Source organism: Oncorhynchus gorbuscha, linkage group LG22, assembly GCF_021184085.1.
Source record: "Oncorhynchus gorbuscha isolate QuinsamMale2020 ecotype Even-year linkage group LG22, OgorEven_v1.0, whole genome shotgun sequence".
NCBI classification, from domain to species: domain Eukaryota; kingdom Metazoa; phylum Chordata; class Actinopteri; order Salmoniformes; family Salmonidae; genus Oncorhynchus; species Oncorhynchus gorbuscha.
In genome coordinates this window covers 17,131,402-17,156,152 of record NC_060194.1, presented here as the reverse complement: position 1 = coordinate 17,156,152, position 24,751 = coordinate 17,131,402, and the positions used below count along the sequence as shown (strand labels likewise).

Sequence of the window (24,751 nt, the reverse complement as noted above, 5' to 3'; positions counted from 1 at the left end):
TCTGCACCAGACAGGATGCTCTTGCCAGCATACTTGGGGTCCAACATGTACACTGAAGCGTGTGTGCTTCAGGCAGAAGTCTTCATGCTTTTTGATGCATTTCAGAACAGCAGTTTACTCTGCTTGGAGCAACAGTGAAGTGGGCAGGGCAGTATGGATTTCTTCTCTTACATCTGCAAGCAGAGTCTGAACAGCCGACAAGATGGCATTGTCTCCCTCAATCCATGCAATGGCTACTGCTGTAGGGTTCAGGAGTTTCAGGCTGCTTACCACTCTCTACCAAAATACACAATGCAGGAGGATCTTCTTGATGGGGCTGTCCATAACGACAGACTGATATGGCCATTTCTTGGAGAGACTCCTTCTCCTCCAGGAGACTGTGAAACATGATGACAACACCACTCCAATGGGTGTTGCTGGGCAGCTTCAATGTGGTGCTCTTATTTTTCTTACTTTGCTTGGTGAGGTAGATTGCTGCTATAATTTGACAACCCTTCACATACCTTACCATTTCCTTGTCTCTCCTGTAGAGTGTATCCATTGTGTTCAGTGCCATGATGTCCTTGAGGAACGGATTCAATGCATGAGCAGCACAGCCAATGGTGAGATGTGAGGGTAGGACTCCTCCACTTTAGACCAAACAGCCTTCATGTTCGCAGTATTGTCTGTCACCAGTGCAAATACCTTCTGTGGTCCAAGGTCATTGATGACTGCCTTCAGCTCATCTGCAATGTAGAGACCGTAGTGTCTGTTGTCCCTTGTGTCTGTGCTCTTGTAGAATACTGGTTGAGGGGTGGAGATGTGGTCAATTATTCCTTGCCCACGAACATTCAACCACCCATCAGAGATGATTGCAATACAGTCTGCTTTGCTTGACTTTCACTTGAACTCTGTTGAACTCTGCATCCAGCAAATGAGTAGATAAAGCAGGTCTGGTTGGAGGGGTGTATGCTGGGCAAAGAACATTCAGAAATCTCTTCCAATACACATTGCCTGTGAGTATCAGAGGTGAACCCAGTTGCATACACAGCTCGAGCAAGACATTCATCAGCATTCCTCCGACTACGTTCCTCCATTGAGTCAAGGAAAAACTTCTGATTCCAGGAGGACCATGAGCTGTTGCTACCGATAAGGTGACTGGTTCATCATTTTAACCTCGATTAGAAGTAGAGGGACTTTTGTCAGAGGTTGGTTGTTGTGCGCACTAAGGGACTTTTATGCACTGGTCAGATGATTCTGCATCTTTGCTGCATTCTTCACATATGATTTTGCACAGTATTTGCAAATGTACACAGCTTTTCCTTCTATATTAGCTGCAGTGAAATGTCTCCACACATTCAATAGTGCCCGTGGCATATTCCTGTAAAGAAAAAACAAAACAATTCCATGTACAGATAAATAGTTAAGCAATTAGATTAAACAACTCCTCTGTAAGAAAAATGTTTTTAAATGAAACATGTATGGAAACACTCAGTAGGCTCAAGCAAGCTAAAATCCACATGGTAGCAAAAACTAACTAGCAGAAATTTTTAACACGTTAGATATGATTTAAAAACACACTTTGCTGTTGGCTACTATTTACTAGTTAACAAAAAAAAATCATGCATGTCATAAAATATATTCACCCCACCCAGTATTTTAATCAAAACTTACCAGAAAGCATGTAGTCCTTGGCTCAGACAGTGTAGTAGTTTGGGCTCAATAGCAGCTCATTCGTGTGCAAAATCTTGAGAATCAGCTGTACATGTGATGGAAGAATGCACTGTGCATGCAGAGGGTTGCAATTCCATTGAATTGGGGATAGTTTAACCAAAATATGCCACAAGCCTAGAATTGCCTTATTTGTATCCCACAAAAAAAAAAAAAAAAAAAAAAAAATCCCCCAAATTCCAGGGCTTAACTTCCCATGTAACATTTTCGGAAAAATTAGAGAAAGTTTCAGACCCTTTGCAACCCTAGCTATAATATGGCATTTTTTCCACTGGCCTGGCTTCCGAATCATAGACCAAATGGCACAGTTCTCAGCAATCTTGTATCTATTCCATCTCAAACCACATGGCTATAGCATATACAGGGTTACCTACTGATCATGGCATGTTTGTGTTAGACTCAATCTGATCTGAAATCCTGCAGCTGTAGCCTTGGAATGATTCGTGACATTTGACATGAATCATTCCAAGGCTACAAGTTACATTTTGCAAAGTCAACATAACTTTTGAATTGTGCATCTGAGTGGTGGAAATCCAGCTAAATTCTGGAAAGTGATCAAATCTTGGCTGTACATCAACCTATGATAAAAATCACTGGCAAACTCTCAGCTAAGAACTTTAACTTCAAATTATACCAGTCTGGTTTATAAACTGGACATGGCATCATTTCAGCAGCTACGCTAGTCTTAAATGATATACTAAATTGCTTCAATGACAGGAAACACTGTGCTGCCATATTTACAGACCTATCCAAGGCCTCGGATACTGTCGACCATCCCCTAAGGTTGTCTGAAATGGGACTCGACCAGGCATCTTGCAAGTGGTTTCGGAACTACAGTATCTGTCCGACTGGACACAATGTGTGCTTTCTGATGGTGTCAAGTCAAGTTACCGCAATCTTTCTAAAGGTGTCCCACAGGGGTCAATTTTGGGGCCTGTCCGCTTTTACATAGAACAATATTATTTATCTGCAAAAAGCTGTAGCAGTCAAATAAAGATGACACGTACAGTGTACAGTATGTACACCATTGCCCCTATAGCTGACCAGGCTATTTTGTTACATTGCAGAAAGTCCTTGTTGATTTCAAATTGGTACTTAATGCTGGAAAAAGTCAATGTATACAGTTTTCTAATTCTCAAAAAAAATATTATTTCAGCTGGCTTACACATTTGTGCATTGGATGGTTCTTTCATCGAGCAGGTTTCCACCTATAAATATCTGGACTTTTGGATTGGACAGTATTTAAAATAAACAACAACATACAGATGAGCTAGTTAAGCTGATATTTAAAGTAGGCTTATTTTATAGAAATAGATCATGCCTCTCCCTAAACAGCAGGATGCAGATTGTACAGTCAACTTTACTGCCAGTTCTTGACTCTGGTGACACAATTTCTCAGAATGCGGCAGCCACTATTCTTAAACCTTTTGATGAATTGTACAATAGCACCCTTCACTTTATCGCAGGTGACCGTTTTAATACAACACAGCATCGTGTATCAAAAGGTTGGCTTGTCCTCTTTAAAGTCCCGTAGATCACTTCATTAACCCTTTGTTACTGTACACCCTTTCTACTGCACAAGCTTCTGATCTACCTCACGTCACTGTTCAAATATGAGATACCAAACCCATTCACAGAGATGGTTAACTGCCTTTAGGGCAGTTTAGGACTTTAATGTTGAGTGAATTTAAATGAGAATTGCAACTGTTTGGATTAAATGTGAATAATTGTATTTGTGGTGTTTGAAGCTTTAGTGATGATTCTGTCATTTGTAGTTAATTTTATTTTTATTGAACATTACAATTTGTTGCATTGTTGTCCTCAAGGTACCATTGTAAATGAGACACTGGTCTCAATGGGTTCCCCTGAATAAAGAAAGAGTTAAATCAAATTACCTGGAGAATGGCGTGGGGCCGCCTCCCAAATAGCACCCTATCATCTATATAGTGCACTACTTTAGACCAGAGCCCTATTGGCCCTGGCCAAAAGTAGTGCGCTGTATTAGGAAATAATGTGCCATTTGGGACAAACACCTAGTTCAACCCAGGGGACCTGGAGCAAATTCCCCTGCAGAAGGGAGGCATAATCAATGTCCCAATCAATGTCTCTCAGATCAATGTGGGCTCTACTTGAAGAGGTACAGTATCAATGAAATCCCCTAAATGAAAAGGATAAATCAGGGAAATGCTGGGACTCAAGACTACTGAATGTGTGATCTGGCGGTGCTTTTGTACACTACCTCAGTATAATACTATGGGTATATGTGAACAGATAGTGAGTTTGGAAAGTATTCAGACCCTTTGACTTTTACCACTATTTGTTACGTTACAGCCGTATTCTAAAGTGGATAAACAAATAATCAAGAATCTACACACAATACCCCATAAATCCAAAGTGGAAACAGGTTATTCTTAATTTTGCAAATGTATTAAAAATAAAGACTTAAATACCTTCCTTACATAAGTATTCAGACCCTTAGCTATGAGACTTGAAATTGAGCTCAGGTGCACTTGTTTCCATTGATCATCCTTGAGATGATTCTACAACTTGGAGTCCTGTGGTCAATTAAATTGATTAGACATGATTTGGAAAGGCACACACACATCTATATAAAACAGTCCCACAGGAGACAGCACATGTCAGAGCAAAAACCAAGCCATGAGGTCGAAGGAATTGTCCAGAAAGCTCCAAGACAGGATTGTGGCGAGGCACAGATCTTGGCAAGGGTACGAAAAAAAGCATTGAATGTTCCCAAGAACACAATGGCCTCCAGTCTTAAATGGAAGAAGTTTGGAACCACCAAGACTCTTCCTAGAGCTAGCCAACCGGCCAAGGGTTGGGAAGGGCCTTGGTCAGGAAGGTGACCAAGAACCCGGGGATCACTCTGAAAGAGCTCCAGAGTTCCTCTGTGGAGATGGTTGTCCTTCTGGAAGGTTCTCACATCTCACATCTCTGCAGCACTCCACCAATATTGTAGAGAAGTTTTTCAGCGACAGGGACTGGGAGAGTAGTCAGGATCGAGGGAAAGACGAACAGAGAAAAGTACAGCGAGATCCTTGATGAAGTCCTGAGCGCTCTGAAGCAGGTTATCAGACTGGGGTGAAGGTTCATATTCCAACAGGACAACAACCCAAAGCACACAGCCAAGACAACGCAGGAGTGTCTTCGGGACAAGTCTCTGAATGTCCTTGAGTGGCCCAGCCAGAGCCCGGACTTGAACCCGATAGAACATCTCTGGAGAGACCTGAAAAAAGCTGTGCAGCAACGCTCCCAGTCCAACCTGACAGAGGCTGAGAAGATCTGATGAGAAAAATGTAAGAAACTCAAATACAGGTGTGCCAAGTTTGTAGCGTCATGCCCAAAAAGACTGCCAATAGGTGCTTAAACAAAGTACTGGAGTAAAGGGTCTGAATACTTATATAAATGTGATGTTTTTTTGTTGTTGCTTTGTCATTATGGGGTATTGTGTGTAGATTGATGAGGGAAACAAACTATTTAATACATTTTAGAATAAGGCTGTAACATAACAAAATATGGAAAAAGTCAAGGAGTCTGAACACTTTCCCGAATGCACGGTATGTAACGGATTGCTTCAGAGTTGCCCTGAGAAGACCATTTCTCTGAATAAAGATTCCAAGAATCTTACCCAACATCACACAGGTATGTCAACTCAGATTTGTATAATATCACTTGACACTTGACTACAAATCAATGAGCAGTGAAAATCAGTAATCAGTAAATGATTTCCTCAGAGCACATTATTTAAGACCAATGAGACTGATGCTTCTAAAAAGGGGTTATTAAAGTGATGAGATGCTCAAAGATGGGAGTAAATAACACAGTCAATTACTCAATCACACACCTCTAGTATGCATGAAAAGGCTTAATCTGCTTGAAATGATTCATTAGCAGTAAAGGGCGAGACCATAACAGTGGGAATTTAACTGCTCTCCATTCCACAAGATGTCATCATTTATTATTTTTAGACAGATCTCCTCAATGGGTAAGGACTAGAGGTTGACCGATTATGATTTTTCAACACCGATACCAATTATTGGAGGACCAAAAAAAGCCAATACCGATAAAATACATTTACAGTACAACTCTGGGTATTAAAATAACAATACTGAATGAACACTTATTTGAACTTAAATAAAATCTATTTCTGTCTCAAATAAATAATGAAACACACAGTGATGGAGAAGAAAGTAAAAGAGCAGTATGTGCCATGTAAAAAAAAAAAAAAACTAACTTAAGTTCCTTGCTCAGAACATATGAAAGCTGGTGGTTCAATATTCCCAGTTAAGACGTTTTAGGTTGTAGTTGTAGGAATTATGACACGTCGACTATTTCTCTCTATACCATTTGTATTTCATATGCCTTTGACTATTGGATGTTCTTATAGGCACTTTAGTATTGTCAGCCTAATCTCGGGAGTTGATAGGCTTGACACAGTAAAGTTTGAATGAATGCTTACAAGCCTGCTGCTGCCTACCACCGCTCAGTCAGACTGCTCGATCAAATCATAGACTTAATTACAATAAAAACACACAGAAATACAAGCCTTAGGTCATTAATATGGTCAAATACGGAAACTATCATTACGAAAACAAAATGTTTATTCTTTCAGTGAAATACGGGCCATTCTGTATTTTATCGAACGGGTGGCAACCCTAAGTCTAAATATTGCCGTTACATTGCACAACCTTCAATGTTACATCATAATTATGTAAAATTAATTAAAAATCTTTTTTCGGAAGAAATGGTCTTCACACCAACGAGCCATGCGGCCCAAACTGTTGCATATACCCTGACTCTTTCCCTAGTTAATATTGCCTGCTAACATTAATTTCTTGTAACTAAATATGCAGGTTTAAAAAAATATACTTGTGTATTGATTTTAAGAAAGGCATTGATGTTTATGGTTAGGTGCATTCGTGCAACGATTGTGCTTTTGTGAAATCACCCTTTTGGTGAAGTAGACTGATTCGATGATAAATTAACAGGCACAGCATTGATTGTATGCAACGCAGGTCAAGCTAGTTGTGTAGTTAATGAGTGATTATGTGAAGATTGAGTGTTTTTATAAGATAAGTTTAATGCTAGTTAGCAACTTACCATGGCTCCTTGCTGCACTCACGTAACAGGTGGTCAAGCCCGCCACTTAGTTTCCTTGTGGAATGTAACCGGCCATAGTTGGCGTCCAAAAAGGCTGATTTCTCAAGTTAACATCGGCCCTAATTAAAAATAAAATAAATCAGCCATGCCGATTAATCGGTCAACCTCTAGTAAGGACTAACTAATTCCAGGTATATCAATGAGAGATGATTGGTTTATAAAAAAGGTCCCCCCCCCTCATCAAAACTACAATTTTGTTTGAGCTTTCACATATTTTCCCAAAACCACAGGAGGACATGTGAGCTTCAAAGACCTGTGTTTATTGGTTATTATTATGCATCCTACTGGTGTGGCTCATGGAGAATGAAAAGGATGACGGGGACAATCTAACCAGCCAGCGAATCTATTTGTACATGCTGTTTATTATGCCAGGATGCTTTGAGCAGCTGAGGAGCAGCTGATGAAAGGGGGCCGGGGGGGGTCATTGTGTGGTGTGAATGGAACTGAAGAGACGGTTGTAGGGGTGAGGACGGGAGGATAATATTAGAGCAGAGGTGAAGGAGCACCATAGGGGATAAACATGCCCATTTAAGTCCAATCGCATTTAAGTACAACTTGGGGTATTAAAAGGAAATATGACAGCGTCTGAGCTTATTTCAAACTCTCTCATTTGCATAATTACAGACGAGACCAGTGCATGCAGACAGAAAAGGAGTGGAGAAATGGAGTTCAAAGTGGTGGAAAAGAACAGCGTGTCATACAGTTGAAGGAACAGGGGGTTTTCAGACTACCTTAACAGCTTCACATCAGTCTAAATTTAAACTTCTCAATAGGCCTGACACACACACACACAGCTTGTGATGTGGTCTGAGACAAGGTAGACGCATCACAAGACATTTGCCTCAAGGCATGAGCAGTAAGCACCATCTTATATCGGATAATTCAACTGTATTTGAGATGGGCAGTGATGTACATGTACAGTGCCTTCAGAAAAGTACTCACACCCCTCGACTTTGTCCACATTTGTTGTGTTACAGCCCAGACTTAAAATGGATTAAATTGAGTCACTGGCCTACACACACAAAATTACAAGTTAATACAAAATTAAAAGCTTAAATGTCTTGAATCAATAAGTATTCAACCCCTTAGTAATGGCAAGCCTAAATAAGTTTAGGAGTAAACATTTGCTTAACATGTCTCATAATAAGTTGCATGGAGTCACTGTGCGCAATAGCAGTGTTTAACAGGATTTGTGAATGACTACCTTATTGCTGTACCCCACATGTAATTAATTACCTGTAAGGTCCTTCAGTCGAGCAATGAATTTCAAAACAGATTAAACCACAAAGACCAGGGAGGTGTTCCAATGCCTTACAAAGGGCACCTATTGGTAGATGGGTAATTGAATATTGCTATGAGCATGGTGAAGTTATTAATTACACTTTGGATGGTTTATCAATACACCCAGACTACAATGATACAAGGTGTCCTACCTAACTCAGTTGCCGGTGACGAAGGAAACTGCTCAGAAAATTCACTAGGAGGCCAACGGCGACATAAAAAGTAAATAAAAATAGTTTAATGGCTGTGTTAGAAGAAAACTGAAGATGACCCAACACTGTACTGACTCCACAATACTAACTTAAATGGCAGAGTGAAAATTAGGAAGCCTGTACAGAATAAAAATATTCCAAAACACGCATACTGTTTGCTATAAGGGACTAAAGTAAATTAGCAAAACATGTGCAAAGAAATTAACTTTGACCTGAATACAAAGTGTTATGTTTGGGGCAAATCCAACAACACATCACCGAGTACCACTTCATATTTTCAAGCATGGTGGCGACGGCATCGTGTTATTGGTATGCTTGTCTTCGGCAAAGGACTAGAGAGTTTTTCCTTCTATAAAGATAGCTCTATTCAGTTTAAGCGCAGAAACCCTAGAGGAAAACCTGGTTCAGCCTGCTTTCCAATAGACACTGGGAGAAAAATTCCCCTTTCAGCAGCACAATCACCTAAAAGGACTAACAAGGCCTAACATACACTGGAGTTGCTTACCAAGATGACATTGTCTCTAGGCCACTCAGAAACATTCATTTTTGACATAAATCTGCTTGAAAATCTATGGCATGACTTGAAAATGGCTGTATAGCAATCATCAACAACCAACTTGACAGTGCTTGAAGGAGATTAAAAATATTGTGCAAATGTTGTACAATCCTGGTATGTAAAGCTCTTAGACACTTACCCAGAAAGAGTAATAGCTGTAATTACTGCCAAATGTGATTCTAACATGTGAATACTTATGTAAATGAGATATTTAATTTAAGAAATTTGCAACAATTTCTAAACACACTGAACGGAAAATATAAAACGCAACATAAAGTGTTGGTCCCATGTTTCATGAGCTGAAAGATTCCAGAAATGTTCCATACATACAAAAAGCTTCCCTCAAATATTGTGCACAAATTAGTTTACTACCCGGTTAGCTAGCATTTCTCCTTTGCCAAGGTATTCCATCCACCTGACAGAAGCTGAATAAACATCACAAGTACACAGGTGCACCTTGTGCTGGGGACAAAAAAGGACATCAAAATCTGCCGTTTTGTTACAACACAATGCCAAAGATGTCTCAAGTTGAGGGTGTGCAATTGGAATGCTGACTGCAGGAATTTCCACCAGAGCTGTTGCCAGACAATTTCATGTCTACCATAAGCCACCTCCAACATCGTATAAGATAATTTGGCAGTACATCCAACCAGCCTCACAACCGCAGACCACATGTAACCACGCCAGACCAGGACCTCCACATCCAGCTTCTTCCCCTGCGGGATTGTCTCAGACCAGCCACCTGGACAGCTGATGAAACTGTCAGAAACCGTCTCAGGGAAGATCATCTGTGTGCTCATCATCCTCACCAGGGTCTTGACCTGACTGCAGTTCGGCGTCGTAACTGACTTCAGTGGGCAAAGGCTCACCTTCGTTGGCCACTGGCATGCTGGAGAAGTGTGCTCTTCACGGCTGACTCCTGGTTTCAACTGCACTATCCTCGGTAACAACTTAAAAATCCAAGATGGCAGCATGTCAAGTCGTTTGTCTGTGACTAGTACATTTTAACCTACTAATAACCTATTTATTTATGGTTGCGTAACTTCGTTGTTGTGTAGTGCAAACTATTTTATTTTTGCAAGTGTAAAGATCACGGGTCCTCCTCAACTCGGCACTTCATTACTTGAAGTTTACCAAAGTAAACCGATCTCTGGCTGGCCTGAGTTCCTCCTTCGTCTGTGGAGTGTCTTGTCCAAGCTGCTCCTTTTTGCTCTTCGCCTGGCTGTCAGTGGCAGCTCAACAATCTCAACGTTCTCTCTATTGGCCCCAACACCCAATCTACTCACACGCGCAAACACTCACATTCAGACTCATACATACACGCTGTCCCTCTCTCCCCTTACCTTCGTTGGCCTCTAATATTTTTATTATTTTTGTCCGAGAAAATGACAGTTTGTGGTATTGCTTTGTGCACTGACTTTACTGAACTCTGGAGAAAATGAACATTGTCGCTGGGTGAGTACATCTGACAATGTGCTCTCCTGTCCATTGGACATTTTGTCTGCAGGAAATTGCTCTTTTTCACTCGGTCCACTCGTCCAAGTGCTGATGTATTTGTGGCATGATGTGAACAGTACGAATGTGTCACAACCAAAGTCTAATGGTTTTAAATGACTGTTTTGTATTGTCTGGAAATTCACTTGTAGAATTTGTGCAAGGTTATTAAACAGAGGTGCCTACTTATTCTTTTGTTGATATCAGGTAACGTGTTACCTAACCCTGGCCCTGATACGCAATGTCTCCAAACCCCCTCTGATTTTAAATTAAGATCTGGTTTTGGTATTTTTTATTTAAATGAAAAAAAAAAGTATGGGGTTAGGATTTGGGCTAAAATCAACTGATGCTGATGTAATTGTGTTCTGAAACCTGGCTCAGCAAGTCTGTTTTTGTAAGTGGTTACAATGTTTATCGCACTGATCGGGTTAAGTATGGTGGGGGTGTGGCTATATATATGTAAAAACTAAAAGTGTAAGTTTGGCAAAGTCTGAAACTATTTGTAAACAGTTGGAATTTCTTGCTTTGAATATTGAAGTTTCAAAGGGCCTCTCTATAACTGTGATTGGCTGTTACAGACCCCCCCTCTGCTCTCTATAACTGTGATTGGCTGTTACAGACCCCCCCCCCCCCTCTGCTCTCGGTGATGCATTTTCTTCTTTGACGCACTGTATGTCTAAACTTCTTTCCAGCAAAATGATCTTGATTGGTGATCTCAACTGGTGTTGGTTATAGCCGGTGTCTGATGATTTACAAATGTTTTGTAATTCTATTAATCTTACCCAGTTGATTAACTCACCCAAATCTTAAATGCCCAGATAAATCTACCCTGATTGATTTGATATTGGCAAATGTTCCACATAAATATTCTGCGGTTGGTGTTTTTTGTAATGATTTAAGTGACCATTGTGCTGTTGTTGCTGTTACAAATACTAAGGTTCCAAAGACAAACCCAGGTTTTATTCGTAAGAGAAATTTGAAGTGTTTTAATGAGCAGGCTTTCTTTCATGATTTGTTTTATTTTGACTGGAGCAAGATTGAGCTTATTCCTGATGTGGAAACTGCCTGGAAATTCTTTCATGATGGTTTTTCCCAAATAGTAAACAAACATGCCCCATTCCGCAGGTTCGGGGTTAAAGGGCGGGATAATCCATGGTTTTCTTCTGAGCTGTCTTGTATTATTCACGACCGTAATCTAGCCTGGGCTAAAGCAAGGAAATCATGTTCTGATGCTGATTGGCTTATTTTTAGGCAGTTACGAAACAAGTGTTCTATTCTTCTCAGGAAGGCCAAGTCTGAATATTTTATGTCTGTTACCACTGATAACCTGAATGACCCTAGAAAGGTTTGGAAGGCTATTAAGTCTGTCTGGTAACAGTAATGTTAATGAATTACCGTCATGTGTTTTGAAGGACTCGGTTGCTGTATATGACAAAACTGAAATGCTGAATTGTTTCAATGAGCACTTTGTATCATCTGGTAGGCTGTTTGACTGTGTCCTCGGTCTCTGTTCAACCCTGTGTGGATGAACCAGTGAGAGCTGGTCAAACATTGAGCTTTTTGCCATTCTCAGTGCAGGTGGTACATAAAGCCCTGAAATCCTTAGATCAGAGAAAGCCTGCAGGTCCTGATCTTTTGGATCCCTGCTTTTTAAATCTGGCATCTGATTTCAAAGCTTAACCACTTACATCTCTGTTCAATCTAACCCTGGAATGTAATGAAATTCCAAAGATCTGGAAATCAGCATGTCCTACCACTTTTAAAAGGGGGAGAGCTAACTCTGAAATAATTATAGGCCAATCTCAAAGCTGTCACCCCTGGCAAAAATACTTGAAACTCTTGTAAGTGAACAGCTAAAATAGTAAATAAAAACAAACTATTTTTTCAATGTACCAATCGGGCTTCAGGAAGAAGCATAGCACAATTACAGCAGCCATGAAGGTTTTAAATGATATCACTGAAGCCATTGACAAAAAACAGCACTGTGTCTCACCTTTTATTGATCTCTAAGGCTTTTGATACAGTTGATCATGCTATACTAAGGCAGAGATTGTCGAGTGTAGGTCTTTCGGAGCATGCAGTCGCATGGTTTGCTAACTATCTGCCTGATAGAACTCAGTGCACTCAATTTGAAGGGCTTATGTCTGTTAAATTGTCTGTCTTGAATGGTGTGCCCAAAGGCTCTGTACTTGGTCCTCTCTTAATCATTTATATAAAAAAAGTGAATAAGACAAATGTTGAAAATGCACAACTTCATTTTTATGCTGATGATACTGTTATTTACTGTTGTGCCTTGTCTCTTACAAAAGCTTTCCAGAACATGCAAACTGCTTTTTATACTGTTCAACATACCTTGTGTCAATTGAAGCTTATCCTCAATACTGACAAAACTAAACTAATGGTGCTTTCTAATGCAAGAAATAGACATCTGAACCTTTCACCTATTACTACATGTCAGGGCAAGGAGATTGAAGTTGTAACCTCAAATATCTTGGAGTTTTAATTGATGACGGCCTCACTTTTAAATTGCATATTCAACAACTTACAAAAGAATTGAAGCTGAAATTGAGATTTTATTTTAGGAATAAGGCCGGTTTTCTTTTGAAGCCAGAAGGAGGATAGTATCAGCTTCATTTATGCCTTTACTAGGCTATGGGGAAATGTTATATATGAATGCTTCCGCTCAGTGTTTGAGATCAATTGACACTCTTTACCATGGCACTTTGAGATTTATTTTAAACTGCAAAACCCTTACGCACCACTGTACTTTGTATACCAGGGTTGGCTGGCCTTCTCTAGTCACTGGTAGGCTCAGTCACTGGTATGCTTTTATTTACAAAGCCATTTTGAGTTTACTACCTTTTTATTTGTGCATTTTTATTGTTCAGAAATGTGGTGGGTACTCTTCGTTCGCTGGACTTTATCCTGCTAACTGTTACAAATTTGGTAAAAGGGCTTTTATCTACGCCGCGCCATCGTCTTGGAACACCTTACAAAATACTTTTAAAACTGGAAGAATTTGTCCCGATAGGTGTTTTGAAATCACTGATGAAGGATTGAGGCTGATTCCCTGACCTGTTAATGTTTTTAATTTTCTGTTTTATACTCGTGAATTCAAAGGTTTTTACTAGATTACTTGTAGTTTCATGTTGTCTGTCTGTAATTTGTTTGTAATGACTTGGTGCTGCCCATCTTGGCCAGGGCGCTCTTGAAAAAGAGATTTTAATCTCAATGAGCCCTTCCTGGTTAAATAAAGGTTAAATAAATAAAAAATAAAACTGGGCAGATAGCGTGTATGGCGTTGAGTGGTTGAGCTCAAAGTTGTGAACAGAGTGCCCCATGGTGGCAGAGTGGTTATGTTATGGGCAGGCATAAGCTGCAGACAATGAACACAATTGCATTGTATCGATTGCAATTTGAATGCAAAGAGATACCGTGACGAGATCCTGAGGCCCATTGTCCTGCCATTAATCCGCCGCCATCACCTCATGTTTCAGAATGATAATGTAGTGGCCCCATGTAGCAAGAATCTGTACACAATTCCTGGAAGCTAAAAATGTCTCAGTTCTTCTATGGCCTGCATACTCAACAATTGAACATGTTTTGGGATGCACTGGATCATCGTGTACAAAAGCGTGTTCCAGTTCCCGCCAATATCCAGCAATTTCTGGATTGGTTCTCTGATCCATGGCGCTACTTTAAAAACTTTTTTTTAAGGTATCTGTATTCCAAGTCATGTAAAATCCATAGATTAGGGCCCAATTCATTCATTTCAATTGACTGATTTCCTTATATGAACTGTAACTCAGTAAAATTATTGTATGTCATGTTTATATTTTTGTTCAGTGTAATTAGTTTAATTCAGGCTGTAACACAACAAAATGTGGAATAAGTCAAATGGGTATGAATTATTTCTGAAGACACTAAAATCGGTGCGCCAACAGGAGAACAGACAGTTGAGGAGAACATTATTTCTAATTCATGCTGCATCTTACTTCCAGTTGACTACTACATGTACAATGAACATGCTACTCACATGGGGGAGAACAATAGGGCAATGAACTCGTGCAGATTCATAACCTCTTCTTTAGAGGGACAGTTTCTGACCATATAATCAATGCAGTGCCCAAATAATTAGTGCCATGAATGGGATCTAGCCACTGCAGTCACAAATACAAAAAGGGGAGGACTTGAGCTATAGATCGCCCACAAAAGGCTACAGAAGTTATTTTCCCCATTCAAGATGATATTACTCAACCTAATTTACACCCAAGTAATGAGCACCCAGCATGTTTGGTCAGTGAGGATAGACTCACTGCATCCATAAACCGAAATAAGAGCATCAGTGGATGCTGCCTTGCACCCTAGTCTGCAGAATGAACTATGGTAAGATTCAGGAACACAGTAAGCTTTGTGTGAGACCTCTCCCGCCCTCTCAATTTTAACTGCAGAAAGACATTTAATTTAGTCAAGGATGTTTCCTGGAATATAGGACAGACTCTTCGGTATTCAACACTTGGTATTCTTCTTTACTCAGGTAATGAGGAGACATGTACTGCGATTATCACGATGTCATATGTATTGCGATTTGATGTTCCAAATATATTGCTCACCATGTCTGCTGCAGAGGAACAAGATTTTGATCAGTAAAAAGCTGAAAACAAAATTGGCTCCCTATTAAAATATGCGATACGCAGAAATCGCTCCACCATTTCCTGTTGTTTTCTAAAGGGTTGACTAATTTCTGGTTGTGACAAAACAAGACAAGAAATATTGTGTAGTGAATCATTGTACCATATAGATAACCAATGACATTGCATTTTCAGCTGGTGTACAAAACCGAAAGTAAAATAGGCACCAACTTAATGGGATGCATAGAAATAGTGCACAGAGAACACATCTACAGCTTCTTAGAAATGTTAGATATGTCATTCTATGTGAATTTGGTTGGTCGCTCAAAAAGTTACAAGCTGTGAAGGAAAAATACTGGAGTTTTGGTGCAGGTACGGCCAAATAATATTGCGATAGTCAAAACAATACGATATACAGTGCCTTCAAAAAGTATTCATACCCCTTGACTAATTCCACAGTCGTGTTACAGCCTGAATTCAAAATGGATTAAACATGTCTCACCCGTCGGTGCTGTTTTTAAATTGATGTACACTGAACAAAAAAAGTAAAACGCAAATGTCAAAGATTTTACTGAGTCCTTAAAAGGAAATGAGTCAATTGAAATCAAATTCATTAGGCACTAGTCTATGCATTTCACATGACTGGGTATGCAGATATGCATCGGTTGGTCACAGAACTTTTTTTAAAAGTAGGGGGGGTGGATCAGAAGACCAGTCAGTATCTGGAATGACCACCATTTGCCTCGTGCATTATGCTGAAACATGAAGTGATTGCAGTGGATGAAAGTCACGACAATGGGCCTCAGGATCTCGTCACAGTATCTCTGTGCATTCAAAATGGACACCAATAAATAGCAATTGTGTTCATTGTGTGTAGCTTATACATGCCCATACCATAACCCAACCATGGGGCACTCTGTTCAGAAAACCACCAGCCAACACAATGTCATGCATGATGTCCGCAATCTGCCCGGTACAACTGAAACCGGGATTCAACCGTGAAGGGCAAACTTCTCCAGCGTCCCAGTGCCATCGAAGGTGTGCATTTGCCTACTGAAGTAGATTATGACACCGAATTGAAGTCACGTCAAGACCCTGGTAAGGACAATGAGCACACAGATAAGCTTCCCTGAGATGGTATCTGACAGTTTGTGCAGAAATTCTTTGGTTGTGCAATCCCAGTTTCATCAGCTGTCCAGGTGGCTGGTCTCAAATGATCCAACAGTAAAAAAAACAAAATGGACGTCCTGGGCTGGCGTGGTTACGTGGTCTGCGGTTGAGGCCGTACTGCCAAATTCTCTCAACTGACATTGGAGGTGGAAATTAAGATTACATTTTCCAGCACCAGCTCTGGTGGACTTCCCTGCAGTCAGCATGCCAATTGCACACTCCCTCAAAACATGGCATGTGTGGCATTGTGTTGTGACAAAACTGCACATTTTAGAGTGGCCTTTTGTGGTCCCCAGCACAAGGTTCACCCATTAAATGATCATGCTGTTTAAATCTGCTTCTTGATACGTCTCACCTGTCAGGTGGATGGATTATCTTGACAAAATGAGAAATGTTCACTAATAGCGGATGTAAACACGTGTGCACAATATTTTAGAGTAATAAGCTGTGTGTGTTTGGAACATTTCTGGGATCTTTTATTTCAGCTCATGAAACCAACACTTTACATGTTGCGTTTATATTTTTGTCCGGTCCTCATCTATTAATGTTCTTTAATATGTCATGTTTCATGTTGTGTGGACCACATGAAGAGTAGCTGATGCTTTCCCAAAAGCTAAATGGGGATCCTAATAAAATACCCAAATTACACACAATAGCAGATAATGACAAAGTCAAAACATGTTTAGGAATGTATTGAAAATGAAATACACCCTGAATCAAAACATGTTATAATCACTGCTGTGAGTGATTAACAGCTTTGCACACCTGGAATGGACAATATTTGCCCATTATTCTTTTCAGATTTCTTCAAGTTCTGGCAAATTGGTTGTTGATCATTGCTAGACAAAACATTTAAGTCTTGCCATAGAGATTCAAGCAGATTTAACTAAAAACTAACTAGTCCACTCCAGAACATTCACTGTCATCTTGGTAAGCAACTCCAGTGTAGATTTGGCCTTGTGTTTTAGGTTATTGTTCTGCTGAAAGGTGAATTAATCTCCCAGTGTCGGTTGGAAAGCAGGTGTTCCTCTAGGATTTTTTCTGTGCTTAGCTCCATTCAGTTTCTTTTTTAATCCTGAACAACTCCACAGTCCTTAAAGATTACAAGCATACCCATAACATGATGCAGCCACCACTACGCTTAAAAATTTGTCCCAAACTTAACACTGTGTTCAGGACAGAAGGTGAATTGCTTTGCCACATTTTTTGCAGTATTAGTTCAGTGCCTTGTTGCAAACAGGATGTGTGTTCTGGAATATATTTTTTTTTACAGGCTTCATTTTCACACTGTCAAATTAGGTTAGTATTGTGGAGTAACAACAATGTACTCGATCCATCCTCAGTTCTCTTATCATAGTCATTAAACTCTAAACAGATTTAAAGTCACCATTAGTATAAAAATAAACAAAATTCCACTTTGACATTATGGAGTATTGTGTGTAGGCCAGTGACAAAAAAAACTATGTTAATGTAGGCTGTAAAACATGTGGAAAAAGTCAGAACTAATATCCGGATATGCAACTATCGGTCCCCCCCACCGTATCACTACTGTAAAGGGAATAAGTTGCCATTTGGGTATCAAACCTGAGAGAGGCAGAGGCACCTAGAAGACATCTCTGCCCAAAGTAAGCCTTGCTCTAAATTTCTTCAAAAGCAGCCTGCCTGGCATGTCCGACCTGAAGTCGACTGAGTATCAGCCAAGGAGCAGCAGGTAGCCTGGCTGGGTAGGTGCGTTGGGTCAGCAACCGTCAGTTCGCTGGATCTAATCCCCATGCTGACAAGGTAAAAACCTGTCGTTCTGCCCCTGAGCAAGGCAGTTAACCCACTGTTCCCCGAGCGCCGAAGACGTGCGGGGGGCTGCCTTAATCAACATCCACCTCTCTGATTCATAGCGGCCGGGTTAAAATGTGGAAGACATTTCAGATGAATGCATTCAGTTGTACAACTGACTATGCATCTCCCTTTCCCCAAGACATCAGTCCATACAGGGCAAGCATGAGACTTGATGTTATGCCATGATGATCTCTGCTTAAGAACACAAGATGGAGAATAACATTAGGACAAGGCCACAAAGCCCTACATGGATTGTGAAATAACATAACTCAGGCTGGCTGGGTCAGACTCGAGGCTTCTCAAACAGAACTATATCCCACTTTAAATAAACTGCAACTTTCAATGCTTAGTGAAGCCTTCTAAACAATGTATACTGCTTATATAGATGGTTCTAAAGTTGTAGTTTGTTTATGTGATTCAGAACTATTTTGACAAGAGTATCGTAATGGTGATAGACTTATATTTCTCATAAGTCAACATAGAGGCATCAGGTTCTCTCTCTCAGCAGTGATTTGTCATTACCTATCTACCTCTTCAGGCCTGCTGCTGTGGTAGGACAGCGACAGACTGCCCGCTAAGAAGTGTAACATTCAGCAGCCCATCTTCATACGGTCTGACCTCACATACTCTGTCCCAAATGGATCCATATTCCGTTCATAGTGCACTACTTTTGACCAGGGCCTTACGGCTGGCATTTGAACAACACATCCACCTACACGCTCCTTTCCAATCACACTATGAGCAGTCCCCAGTACTCTCACTCTTCTTTAACCTCTACATACATACATACATACATACATACATACATACATACATACATACATACATACATACATACATACATACATACATACATACATACATACATACATACATACATACATACATACATACATACATACATACATACATACATACATACATACATACATACATACATACATGGGTTTCTCTTTATTTTTACTATTTTCTACATTGTAAAATAGTGAAGAGGTCCAAACTATGAAATAAAATGTATGGAATCATGTAAGCAAAAAAAAGTGTTAAACAAATCAAAATATATTTGAAATTCGTCAAGGTAGCCACCCTTTGCCTTGATGACAGCTTTGCACACTCTTGGCATTCTCTCAACCAGCTTCATGAGGTAGTTACCTGGAATGCATTTCAATGAACAGGTGTGCCTTGCTAAAAAGTTAATTTGTGGAATTTCTTTCCATCTTAATGTGTTTGAGCCAATCAGTTGTGCTGTGACACGGTAGGGGTGGTATACAGAAGATAGCCCTATTTGGTAAAAGACCAAGTCCATATTATGACAAGAACAGCTTAAATAAGCAAAGAGAAATCACAGTCGATCACCACTTTAAGATATGAAGGTCAGTCAATGCGGACAATCTCCAGAACTTTGATAGTTTCTTCAAGTGCAGTCGCAAAAACCCATCAAGCGCTATGATGAAACTGGCTCTCCTGAGGACCGCAACAGGAAAGGAAGACCCAGGCCCTGCTGCAGAGGATAAGCTCATTAGAGTTACCAGCCTCAGAAATTGCAGCCCAAATAAACATGTCACAGAGCTCAAGTAAGATATCTCAACATCAACTGTTCAGAAGAGACAGTGAATCAGGCCTTTATGTAGAATTGCTACAAAGAAATCACCACTAAAAGGACTCCAATAAGAAGAGACATGATTGGGCCAAAAAACACGAGCAATGGACATTAAACTGGTGGAAATCTATCCTTTGGTCTGATGAGTCCAAATTTGAGATATTTGGTTCCAACCACTGTGTCTTTGTGAGACGCAGAGTAGGTGAACATATGATCTCCGCGCGTGTGGTTTCCACCGTGAAGCATGGAGGTGGTGTAATGGTGCTTCGCTGGTGGCACTGTCTGTAATGCATTTAGAATTCAAGGCAGAGTTAAGCAGCATGGCTACCACAGCATTCTGCAGCAATACACCAACCCATCTGGTGGGACTATCATTTGTTTTTCAACAGGACAATGACCCAACATACCTCCAGGCTGTGTAAGAGTTATTTGACCTAGAAGGAGAGTGATGGAGTGCTGTGTCAGATGACCTGGCCTCCACAATCACCAAACCACAACCCAAAAGAGATGGTTTGGGATGAGTTGGACTGCAGAGTGAAAGAAAAGCAGTCAACAAGTGCTCCGTGTAACAGTATGACTTTACGTCCGTCCCCTTGCCCATACCCGGGCGCGAACCAGGGACCCTCTGCACACGTCGACAACAGTCACCCTCGAAGCATCGTTACCCATCGCTCCACAAAAGCCGCGGCCCTTGCAGAGCAAGGGGAACTACTACTTCAAGGTCTCAGAGCAAGTGACGTAACCGATTGAAACGCTATTTAGCGCACACTGCTAACTAAGCTAGCCGTTTCACATCCGTTACACTCACCCCCCTTTTGACCTTCCTCCTTTTTCCGCAGCAACCAGTAATCCGGGTCAACAGCATCAATGTAACAGTATAATTTTAAACCATCCCCTCGCCCATACCCGGGCGCGAACCAGGGACCCTCTGCACACATCGACAACAGTCACCCTCGAAGCATTGTTACCCATCGCTCCACAAAAGCCACGGCTCTTGCAGAGCAAGGGGAACTACTACTTCAAGGTCTCAGAGCAATTGACGTAACCGATTGAAACGCTATTTAGCGAACACCGCTAACTAAGCTAGCCGTTTCACATCCGTTACATCCGCAAATGGGGGAACTCCTTCAAGACTGTTGGGAAAACATTCCAGGTGAAGCTGGAAGAAAGAATGCCAAGAGGGTGCAAAGCTGTCAAGGCAAAGGGTGTCTACTTTGAAGAATCTCCAATATATTTTTATGCTTACATGATTCCATATGTGTTATTTCATAGTTGATGACTTCCCCATTACTCTATAATGTAGAAAATAGTAAAAATAAAGAAAAACCCTTGAATGAGTAGGTGTGTCCAAACCTTGACTGGTACTGTACTTGTAGGAGAGATATGCGCCAGTCTTCCAGCTAAATGTCAAATGCAGAGAGGTTATTGGTAGAGATCGACCAATAAATCGGAATGGCCAATTAATTAGGGCCGATTTCAAGTTTTCATAACAATCGGTAATCTGTATTTTTGGACAGATTATGGCCGATTACATTGCACTCCACGAGGAGACTGCGTGGCAGGCTTACTACCTGTTATGTGAGTGCAGCAAGGAGCCAAGGTAAGGTGCTAGATAGCATTAAACGTATTTTAGTTTTAAAAAAACAATCAAATCAACATTATCACTAATTAAACTAGTAATATCATCAACCATGTGGAGTTATCTAGCTTGTCCTGCGTTGCATATAATCGATGCGGAGTCTGTTAATTTCGCATTCGCAAAAAAAAGCACTGTCGTTGCACCAATGTGTACATAACCATAAACATCAATGCCTTTCTTAAAATCAATACACAAGTATATTTTTTAAAACCTGCATATTTAGTTAATATTGCCTGCTAACATGAATGTATTTTAACTAGGGAAATTGTGTCACTTCCCTTGCGTTCTGTGCAAGCAGAGTCAGGGTTTATGCAGCAGTTTTGGCCGCCTGGCTCATTGCGAACTGTGTGAAGACCATTTCCGTAATTAATTAATTTGCCAGAACTGTACATAATTATGACATAACATTGATGGTTGTGCAATATAACAGCAATATTTAGACTTAGGGGTGCCACCCATGAGATAAAATACGGAACAGTTTCGTATTTCACTGAAAGAATTAACGTTTTGTTTTTGAAATTATAATTGACGTATTTGACCATATTAATGACCTAAGGCTCTTATTTCTGTGCACTATTATAATACACTTAATTATATGATTTGATAGAACAGTCTGACTGAGCGGTGGTAGGCAGCAGCAGGCTCGTAATCATTCATTCAAACAGCACTTTACTGCGTTTGCCAGCAGCCCTTTGCTGTGCTTCAAGCATGGCGCTGTTTATGACATCAAGCCTATCAACTCCTGAGATTAGGCTGGCAATACTAAAGTATATATTAGAACATCCAATAGTCAAAGGTATATGAAATACAAATGTTAGAGAGAAATAGTCCTATAATAACTACAACCTAAAACTTCTTACCTGGGAATATTGAAAACTCATGTTAAAAGGAACCACCAGCTTTCATATGTTCTGAGCAAGGAACTTAAACATTAGCTTTTTTACATGGCACATATTGCACTTTTACTTTCTTCTCCAACACTTTGTTTTTGCAGTATTTAAACCAAATTGAACATTTAATTATTTATTTGAGACTAAATTGACTTTATTGATGTATTATATTAAGTTAAAATAAGTGTTCATTCAGTATTGTTGTAATTGCCATTATTACAAATACACACACAAACACACACACACACACACACATATATATATATAAGTAAAAAAATAATCTGCATTTTTTTTAGTCCTCCAATAATCGATATCGGTGTTGAAAAATCATAAATCGGTCGACCTCTAGTTATTGGTAATGTTTCCAGAGACATGCAAGGCTGCCTGAGAAAAACATGCTGGGCATATTGAACCCACACTACCTGATTATGTTGTCCCATTCCAGCACTCAGAAGTAACTTGAAGAGGAGAGCCAAGGTAGAATTAGACACTGAGCCTGTATTGTACAGACAGTCACAGCCTCTATCCACCACTGTAGGTTCTAGTGGCTTGGACATACTCAGTGTTTGAATTAGGCTGGTACACACCGGTACCAGCACCTGAAATGTTCTACTGCTTTAGAACCAGCAACTCATAGAATATTGGCTTTAAATTATTGTGACCTAAATATATACAGTACCTGACAACCAAAAGGAGTACCAGACCCCTTTTCAGTCAACGGACATATCCACAAGAAATACTGATGAGAAAATGGGGAAAAATGCCAAAAGTGGTTGATGTAAAATGTACAGACTTTGCCAATCATGGATATTCAGACATGCACGTTGCAAAGCAGACCACTCAATATCAGAGAGTTGCATCTCTACATGAGACATTCAGCTTGAATAGTCTATACCCATTTAGTAGACACTTTGAATGGATCAATTGTAATGCATGTTAGCATGTGTGGCAGAGTGCTATACCATGTCGCCATTGGTGTCTTTCATGCTGAAATTGAAAACAAAGAGAAGCACAAAGGCGTCTTTCTTTATGAAGAGGATGCGGTCTGCTCTGTTGCACCATGGTGGCGTCCCAAATGGCACCCTATTCCTTATATATTGCACTACTTTTGACCAGGACCAATAAGGCTCTGGTTAAAAGCAGTGATCTTTATTGGGAATAGGGTGCAATTTGGGACACAATCCCATATTTCAACATGTCACATGGGACTGAGAGGCAGACTGGATTGCCATGTTGCCTAACCCCATGTACAGTAATAACAGCACACATTCAGATAAACAGTCATATTAGAAGCATTGTAAGTCAATAATATAGACCCACTGCCAGGGAGGGAGGACAGAAACCCCTACCTAAGTGGAATATGCTTAATAATGATTTCTGCATGGCATTTGGATAGAGTCTCAAAGGAAATAAAGAATACTTCAAATAAATCCAAATTCAAAGCAAATTAAGCAATGTTTACAATAAATGTTACCGCTATAAGCTACTTGGCAAACCAATGCAATAAAATCCAGTGTGAACTTCAAAATGGTTAAGTCGTGTTATTTATCAAAACACTCACCACCAGCACACAGGCACATTTAACTTTAGGTTAATATTATTATACATTAGGCTATTATTAAGATATGGGCTGCCTAAAATACTTCACCGTCGACATTCTCTCGGTCGCTGATATGCTGCAGGTTGCAGCCCGTATCCTCCCTACTCAACTCCGGCTCCGGGTTGTGCGACTCCAGCCTCGAATGGGCATTTCTCCGGAGCTTCGGGCTCGAAGACACACAGCAAGAGCTCGTGCTTCCCATCTTTCCAATATTGCTCTCTTCGAAGAATGATATTAGTCGGTTCAAATTGATACTGAAGAGGGGAGGAGGATCAGAGCACCAAGGGTGAAACCGCCACTGCGACCAGCACGTAAATGTACTGTCATTGATAAATCCTCGCACAGTCAACGAGATAATGACTAGACTCAGCAGAGAAAAATGACAGATTTTACACTGTAAACCGTTGCAGCCAGCCTTCCTCTTAGTTTCTACAGTCTGCCAAGCTCACGCATTAACAACGCTATTGACTGTTATTTAAATCAGACGTGCCAGGGGTGTAATCATTAGTCCAAACAGTTGCAAAACGATTTGCAACATAATCGACATAATAAACAGCTTGCCACGGCCGTATTCATTACACCAATTCTGTTGCAAGAAGTTTCTTAAACGGAAGCAAACGAAATGAAATGGGGAGTTAGCTACCTGAATCTGTCCGATATAAACTTTAGTTTTTCTCTGTGTGCTTCCGTTTAGTTGTAAAAACGGTAAACGGTTTCCGTAATGAATACGCCCCCTTTTTTAACAGAGGGGAAGAAGTGAAGCGAGAGGTTTTACTATTCTCAAAATCTGTCCACGAAAATAAGCGTTTTTGAATCGAGGTCAATGAATAAGAATTGTTGTATTGAGGTCAATGAGGGAGTGTAGCATTTGGTAAACAAAACATTTGAATTGCCAATTTGCTACTTGAGGTTTATTTGATCTAATCTAATTTTCACAATGGTTAGGTTTTCACGAAT

The 24,751-nt window shown here is 40.3% G+C and overlaps 1 protein-coding gene across 7 annotated transcripts in view; it reads right to left on the bottom strand.

Moving 5' to 3' along the window:
- LOC124009531 (cyclin-Y-like) overlaps nt 1–24,459 on the bottom strand; it is a 49,897-nt gene extending 25,438 nt beyond the window's left edge. For 5 of the 7 annotated variants that reach the window (XR_006834304.1, XM_046321393.1, XM_046321396.1 and 2 more), the window contains exon 1: nt 23,843–24,431. Coding sequence is in view for 4 of the 7 variants with exons in the window: in XM_046321393.1 (XP_046177349.1) it covers nt 23,843–23,996 (154 nt within the window). In the remaining 3 variants the exon portion in view is untranslated. The other 2 variants (XM_046321399.1, XM_046321398.1) reach the window with 2 other exon arrangements.
- Between the last annotated feature and the right edge of the window lie 292 nt (nt 24,460–24,751).